The sequence below is a fragment of the Ornithodoros turicata genome, unplaced genomic scaffold (assembly GCF_037126465.1).
Source record: "Ornithodoros turicata isolate Travis unplaced genomic scaffold, ASM3712646v1 Chromosome24, whole genome shotgun sequence".
In the NCBI taxonomy this organism is placed as follows: domain Eukaryota; kingdom Metazoa; phylum Arthropoda; class Arachnida; order Ixodida; family Argasidae; genus Ornithodoros; species Ornithodoros turicata.
Window position 1 is genome coordinate 2,000,027 of NW_026999345.1, and position 8,534 is coordinate 2,008,560.

General features: G+C 53.9%; 1 protein-coding gene across 1 annotated transcript; it reads left to right on the forward strand.

Annotated features, from left to right (window-relative positions):
* The first annotated feature begins 7,494 nt into the window (after window positions 1-7,494).
* LOC135373392 (uncharacterized) lies at window positions 7,495-8,280 on the forward strand. Its single transcript, XM_064606603.1, has one exon. It carries the CDS (start codon window positions 7,495-7,497, stop codon window positions 8,278-8,280), a length of 786 nt encoding a protein of 261 aa, XP_064462673.1.
* Window positions 8,281-8,534: the final 254 nt, after the last annotated feature.

An 8,534-nucleotide genomic window follows, 5' to 3' on the forward strand; every position in this document is an offset into this window, starting at 1 on the left:
TTGCTGCAGGGAGAACCCTATATGGACCTCCTGGATGGCATATTAACCACACATTTTACCATGCCAACAAGATCCCATACGCGACGTAGCCATCGAGGCCATACAAGATCATCTGCCCAAGGAGGGAGAAGGAAGCTACGCCGGAAGGAGTTCGCGAAAACCCAGGCCCTATATTGGAAGAATCGACGTACGTGCGCACATCGTATCCTAGACGGTGAGGTGGAGTTTCCACCCCGTGATGATGCTGCATTCCTGGGATACTGGGTGGCGGTCTTTACATCTCCTGCTCCGCCTCCAATGGATCTGCCTGAACCTACAGCTGCTGCTACGATGGAGATATGGACCCCCATATCTTGTGCGGATGTCAGTGCGGCCCTCCCGGATCGCCGCTCAGCGCCAGGGCCAGATGGCTTCACCGCATCGGCTTTAAGAAGGTGCCATCCGACAACGCTTGCTCTGATTTGTAACCTTGTTATGGCGACGGACCAAGCATCCGAATACTTAAACAGAGCCAGGGTGACGCTGATCCCGAAGACTCAACAGCCGACAGGGCATGGGGATTTCCGTCCCATCTCAGTGGCCCCGGTGCTGCTACGGCTCCTTCATAAAATCCTTGCGAGGAGGATGGCCGCCAAGATGCAGCTAGATGAACGGCAGAGAGGTTTCATCAATGCGGATGGCTGCGCGGAAAATGTGGTACTACTGAACTCTCTGATCATGGAAGCCCGACAGCGCCTGCGTCCCCTCTATCTGGCGACGCTGGACTTAAGGAAAGCTTTCGACAGTGTGTCTATACCGGCGATCGAGTGGGCAATGAAGACAATAGGTGTCCCACCACCCATGCAAAGATACCTGGCTCAAGTGTACCAAGGAGAGGTAGCCTTATCGTCTGGATCCATAACCACTACGGTGGTGCCGTCGAGAGGCGTTCGACAGGGTGACCCCCTGTCGCCACATTTATTTAACGCCGTCATGGATGGATTCCTGAGGTCGTTGCCGGACGCAGTCGGTTTCCAGCTGGGGGAGGCGCGGGTGAATGCGCTAGCTTTTGCTGACGACCTGGTGTTGGTCGCAACGACTCCGCAGGGGATGCAGCTGCTGTTAGATAAGGCAGTGGAATACTTCAATCCCAGGGGACTCCAGTTTGGATTAAACAAGTGTCTGACCCTGTCGATGGTCCCCTCTGGGAGGGAGAAGAAAATGAAAACTGTCTCTACCACCTTCACCCTGGATGGAGCAAGTATTCCCACCTCGGAGTGGAATGACCAGTGGCGGTATTTGGGAGTCCGCTTCAGTGTTCGAGGCATCGGAATGCAACCAGATCGTGGTCTGGGGCCAATGATCCAGCGGCTAACCTCAGCGCCACTGAAGCCGCAGCAGAGATTATTAATATTAAAACAATTCTTGTTGCCAAGGCTGTACCATTCCCTAACATTCGGTCGCCTTTCCAAGGGATTATTACGAAGCATGGACCTACGCATCCGAGCGGCGGCACGGAACTGGCTTAAATTACCCCATGATGTGCCAGTGCCATTCTTCCACGCGGCGATCCCGGATGGCGGTCTCGGCATTCCCGCAATGGAACTACTAATACCCCGGCTCCGCCTACAAAGACTTGAGCGCATGAGATCCTCGGGGGTGCTGGCTTTCCGGGAAGCAGTGACGACAATGCGTATGGTGGCAGAGCTGCGAAGGGCCCAGGAGTTGGCTCGGGGAGACGGCGTGGACCTCCGTACGACGCAGGACATGAAGAGGTTCTGGGCGCGCCGACTATACCTGTCTTGCGACGGCGCTGCTCTTCGGGATTCTCCCAAGGTCCCAGTGGCCCACTCCTGGGTCGCTGACGGTTCTAGACTGATGCGGGGCTCGGCGTACGTGGACGCCATCAGAATCAGAGCCAATGCCATCCCTACGCGTTCTCGTACAGCAAGAGGACGGGACTACGACAGGGCCTGCAGGGCAGGCTGCCTCCTGCCAGGATCCAGGGCGCCAGTGTCTGAGAGCCTGGGACATGTGCTGCAGAAGTGCTACAGGACACACGGCCTGCGTGTGCAGCGGCACGACAATGTCCTAGGGTACCTCTGTGATCGACTACAGCAGGCTGGGTGGGACATCACAAGGGAGCCAGCCATTGCTACAATTGAGGGAACCCGAAAGCCGGATATCGTCGGATTCCGAGCAGATGCCTCCGTCGTGATCGACGTCCAAGTGATTTCCGGGTCCCGAGACCTCGCCCTGGCCCACCAAGATAAAATCAAGTACTACGCCAAGCCTGAGGTGATGGCCTTTGCTCAAGGGCCTCGTCTAGCACCACCTGATGTCACCTCGGCCACGTTGAGCTACCGGGGCGTGTGGAGTAGGGATTCCGTGGCTGACCTATTACATCTTGGACTAAAGAAAAATGACATCAAGATGATGACGGTCAGAGCTATGGAGGCGTCATCTCGGATATGGAGGACGTTCATGAGAAGCACGGTACGAGCGCCAACAGTCCCCGCATGGGAGGAAGTCTCCGGATCCGGCCGGCAATGTCCCCGGCAGCCGCCTTAGGGCCTTAGGCTGCCGGGCTATTTGTTATCGATAGGGAGTCAATGCTATTTTGTATTATTTTTTTTCATTGGGTGCTACCAGCCCTGCTTGGTATAAATAAAGGAAGAAATAGCTAAATGCCACAGAGGACGACCAAATATAATACCCACCATGTGTTTGAAATACAATCCATTCAAAGACGAGTGATAGGCGGAAGTAAGAATAATCTGCTTTAGGTAGCTAAATGCCACAGAGGACGACCAAATATAATACCCACCATGTGTTTGAAATACAATCCATTCAAAGACGAGTGATAGGCTGAAGTGAGAATAATCTGCTTTAGGTAGCTAAATGCCACAGAGGACTACCAAATATAATACCCACCATGTGTTTGAAATACAATCCATTCAAAGACGAGTGATAGGCTGAAGTGAGAATAATCTGCTTTAGGTAGCTAAATGCCACAGAGGACGACCAAATATAATACCCACCATGTGTTTGAAATACAATCCATTCAAAGACGAGTGATAGGCGGAAGTAAGAATAATCTGCTTTAGGTAGCTAAATGCCACAGAGGACGACCAAATATAATACCCACCATGTGTTTGAAATACAATCCATTCAAAGACGAGTGATAGGCGGAAGTAAGAATAATCTGCTTTAGGTAGCTAAATGCCACAGAGGACGACCAAATATAATACCCACCATGTGTTTGAAATACAATCCATTCAAAGACGAGTGATAGGCTGAAGTGAGAATAATCTGCTTTAGGTAGCTAAATGCCACAGAGGACTACCAAATATAATACCCACCATGTGTTTGAAATACAATCCATTCAAAGACGAGTGATAGACGGAAGTAAGAATAATCTGCTTTAGGTAGCTAAATGCCACAGAGGACGACCAAATATAATACCCACCATGTGTTTGAAATACAATCCATTCAAAGACGAGTGATAGGCGGAGGTAAGAATAATCTGCTTTAAACCAATGTAAAAACCAACGTGATGGTGGAGGCCAGGAAGAGGGGCGAGGCGGCCTCCACTTTTTCTGGACGCCTGCTGAGGTCCACCACCGCAGTGAAGAAGTACTGGGGGAGGCTACTCTACGATTCTAACGATGCGAAAGCTCTGGCCGACGCCCCCCTAGTGCCTTTCGCACACTCCTGGATTTTGGAAGGTACCCGCATACTGCAGGGCAGACAGTTTATCGACGCCCTCAAGGTCCGGATTAATGCCATGCCCTGCCGGACTAGGTCGGGCCGTGGGCTCGTGTCAGAGCGCAGATGTCGCGCCGGCTGCAAGCTGATGAAACCCTGGCGCACATCTTGCAGACCTGCCACAGGACCCACGGAGCCCGAACCCGGCGCCACGACAGCGTGGTTAAGTTCGTAGCGAACAGGCTCCGAGAGAAAGGCTGGACTGTCACCATCGAGCCGCAATTTAGAGTTGCAGAGGGCACCCTCAAGCCAGATGTCGTCGCTACCAGCGACCGCCAGACCGTCATCTTAGATGCCCAGGTGATGGGGACCGGGATTGCCCTGGAGCTGGCGCACGGACATAAGGTCCTGAAATATGGGAGGTCGGACTTATGCAGTCAAGTACAAGACCACGACGCCCCGGAACCTTTAGTTTCAAGTATCACCCTCTCGTTCCGGGGGATCTGGGCCGAGGCCAGCGCGGACACCCTGCTGGACCTTGGCCTTACCAAGAAGGACATCGCCGTCATCAGAATCATCGCCCTCCAAGGTTCTGTGACATGCTACAAAGTCTTCGGTCGAATGACCACGGTGGCCACCCACCGGCGATGAAGGTGTAGGCCCCCTGAGGGATGCAGAACCACTGCGTTGTCATTTATTTTTGCAGTGTGTAGTTTTTGTGGGTATCACTTCCCTTGTAAGTGAGAACTGATTAAAAAAATAGCTAAATGGCCACAGAGAACGACCAAATATAATACCCACCATGTGTTTGAAATACAATCCATTCAAAGACGAGTGATAGGCGGAGGTAAGAATAATCTGCTTTAGGTAGCTAAATGCCACAGATGACGACCAAATATAATACCCACCATGTGTTTGAAATACAACCCATTCAAAGACGAGTGACAGGCGGAGGTAAGAATAATCTGCTGTTGCCACAGCTAAATGCCACAGAGGACGACCAAATATAATACCCACCATGTGTTTGAAATACAATCCATTCAAAGACGAGTGATAGGCGGAGGTAAGAATAATCTGCTTTAGGTAGGTAAATGCCACAGAGGACGACCAAATATAATACCCATCATGTGTTTGAAATACAATCCATTCAAAGACGAGTGATCGGCGGAGGTAAGAATAATCTGCTTTAGGTAGCTAAATGCCACAGATGACGACCAAATATAATACCCACCATGTGTTTGAAATACAACCCATTCAAAGACGAGTGACAGGCGGAGGTAAGAATAATCTGCTGTTGCCACAGCTAAATGCCACAGAGGACGACCAAATATAATACCCACCATGTGTTTGAAATACAATCCATTCAAAGACTAGTGATAGGCGGAGGTAAGAATAATCTGCTTTAGGTAGGTAAATGCCACAGAGGACGACCAAATATAATACCCATCATGTGTTTGAAATACAATCCATTCAAAGACGAGTGATAGGCGGAAGTAAGAATAATCTGCTTTAGGTAGCTAAATGCCACAGAGGACGACCAAATATAATACCCACCACGTGTTTGAAATACAATCCATTCAAAGACGAGTGATAGGCGGAGGTAAGAATAATCTGCTTTAGGTAGCTAAATGCCACAGAGGACGACCAAATATAATACCCACCATGTGTTTGAAGTACAATCCATTCAAAGACGAGTGATAGGCGGAAGTAAGAATAATCTGCTTACGGGTAAACGGCGGGAGTAACTATGACTCTCTTTCGGGTCCTCGGGGAATCGGGGTCCTAGGGTCCTCGGTGTCCTCGGGTCCTCGGAGGAATCCAAGGGCTCGTTATAGGTCAGATGCTCCTCGGAGCTGTCGGAAACGGCCTGACCTGGCTCCCCAACCCCGCCTCCTCGTGGTAGGACCCGGGCAACGCCATTGGCGGCTAAAGGGGCAACTGAGGGAGCAAATCTCGTCGGTGGGGATTAGCTGACCCCACAAGTGCTGCGCACTATAATGACCGATTGAGGCTGGCGAAGCCGACTGGAGTGCAAGAGGTAGTGGCAGAGCAGTACTGGGCGGCCATTTCCCAACGGTACTCGGGGTCCGGACACAGTTCCTGTGGCTAACTTCAGTGGCGCGTGGTTGTAACCCAGCTTCGAGGGGGCCGGAACCTAGTCTGCGGGACATGAGTACTGGGAGGTCCCGGTTCGTCCGATGCTATGGCAGCCTCCTGTAACGGTGCATATTGGTTCGCCATCAAACCGAGGAAATGTTCACCGAGGTCACGTTGGGGCCCTCAGATGCCGGGAGGTATTGCTACCCTCCTGTAATCCAGCGTATTAGGAGGCTGAGGGGCACAGGGTATATTCCGGTGCTACCCGTTCATGGATTGCTTTTCCCACAATGGCCCCATGTCCAGATGGTCGGTGGACCCTCATGAGACGGACCGTGAGGCGACGGTCTCGCAGCACTCCCAGTGCCGGGAGATAGGAAACGTGATGGCTTCCTAGTAGTGTTCATCACTGGTGTCCTTTCACGTCGCTAACGGCGGCAATCCCCGGTGGTACCCGGTGTTCGGGCACAGTTCCTGTGGCTAGCTTCCGTGGTGTGTGGTTGTAACCCAGCTTCTTGGGGGCCGGAACCTAGCCTGCAAGACACGAATACCGGGAGGTGTGGCGGCCTCTTGTAGCAGCAGCCGTAGGGGTAAAACCCTGTTTTTCTGCTGCGTTTAAGTTCACCGGGACCACTTTGTGGTGAGGGGAAAGTTTTTTCCGTCCCCTTCCCCGTTCCACAGGGGCCCTCAGGGATGCTAGGAGGGGTGGCGTCCTCCTGTAATCCAGTTATGGAGGCTGAGGGGTGCGGGGGACTTTGGCAACCCCCGGCGCTATCCGTCGAGTGGTGTGGTGCGAGGGCGTTAGCCGGTGGTGGGCCGGTGCCAGGCACGTATATCGGCCAGCTGGGGCCTATCTCAGGGTTCATCTCTGTTGGGGGGTCTCGGCTATGTTGGGCGAGCACTGCCGGGCCATCAAGTGTGCGAAGAATGGCAAGGGGTGTCTCCCGGTGGTCCTGTACTTCGAGTGGGGGCACTCCGCGCCAGACAGACATAACCTCTCACCATAGGCTGGGGGCGAGTGGCTTCCCCCTGTCATCCAGCAACTTGGAAGCCCGACAAGAGGAGGTGACGACTCTTGTCTTAATGCTGGGGGCGGGTGGCTCCCCCCTGTTATCCAGCGACTAGGAGGCAAGTGTTGAGGGACAGGGAAGGGTCCGTACGTGCCTGTCGCCTTTAGCAGGACCGTGTTGCGGCGGTCTGTTACCTAGTGAATTGGGCGCTGGCGGCTCGTGTGTGCGGTTATGGGTCATACGATGCCCGCTGCAAGCCGTGGTGATGCGCAACATATAGCCTCTCCCATGGAAATGGTCAACTCCACCTTCTCGTGGTGCTACCTGTTACCCCTGGTACCGCCTGGGCGGGGCAGGTAACTGACGGAGCTCTGGCCTACCCCTCCTTGGTGTGGCCTGCCTAGCCGGGCCTAAGGAAAATTTTCTAGGTGCAGCAAATCGAACAGAATCAAGAGGTAGCCGGCGTCAAGTGATGTCGGCTCCTAGTACAAACCTGCACCCAATGGGTTCCCCTGCACTGGCCGAAGATCAGTAGCATGTCGCCGTCCCCCTCATTTGTTCATGTGGGCGCTCCTTCACCACCAGAAGAGGACTACGTGTTCACTCCTCTTACCATAAACATCCCATCCCTGACCAGACGCCGGCGACCACATCATCGCAAGATCCCGATTCAGCTCCCGGTACCTCTTCTACACAGTCAATGCCTGAGGTCTCCTGCCATCGGCCCCCGTCTGACGATCCTGTTCTGCAAGGGAACTCCTCTTCGCACCCCGAGCTGGTTCAGCCTGTTCCCAGGGAGCCCTCTGCCTGCCAGGAGTGTGGCTCGACCTTCGCTTCTCAGAGGGGGCTGAGTCTGCACAGGCGTGCTGCCCACCCTAACGCCTATCATCAAGAAATCGTCACCCAGCGTGTCAAAGCCAGGTGGTCCAGTGAGGAAGAGTTTATCCTGGCCCGCACTGAAGTGCGCCTGCTACTACAGCCAAGGCCACCTCGCTTTATCAACCAGGCCCTCCTGGAATTGCACTCCGACCGGACCCTGGGATCTATTAAGTGCCATCGGAAATCGAGGGCTTACAGGGATCTGGTCCAGCGCCTTCTACTAGAGTCGCCCCCTGGAGAGCAAGCGGCACCGTCTCCGACGGGCCCCACTTCGTCAACGAATGCTGCTGCGGATGCTCTTCCATCAGCCTCCGCTCCAGACAGTGTGGAGGGCTCTGTCTCTGTACTTACATCACCGCCTGCCGGCTCCATGCCCGAGGCCAACGAGGACAACGTAGACCCTGCGTCCATGGACAGTAACGTCGTCCCCCCTGCACGGAGGCGACATCTGGTGATTATCGAAGAACTGCGGAAGCTGGCTACCAGAAGTCCTCCTCAGTCTTTTCAAGCAAGCCGCCTATTCGATGTGGCACGTCAGGCGACCGAGGGAGAGGACGTCACCCAAGTCCTCAATGACTACATCCGAGACGTGTTTACCTCAGCCTGAGTCTTCCTGGACCGGTAGGCCACCGGGCCACCAAAGCGGACCACCCTTGAGTCGTCGCCGGGCCAAGAGGAAGGAATATGCACGCACCCAATACATGTTCAGACACCGACAGTCAGAGTGCGCCCGTATCGTCCTCGATGGTTACGTGAAAGCTGCAGTCGAGGACGAGCGGGCGTTTCTGAATGCGTGGGGAACCACGATGACTGGGAGCCCACCGCCGGCGCCACTATCGGACTCACCTCCATCCAGGACGT

Coding starts and splice junctions, on each gene's coding strand:
- LOC135373392 (XM_064606603.1), top strand. CDS start 7,495: ATGCCTGAGGTCTCCTGCCATCGGCCCCCGTCTGACGATCCTGTTCTG.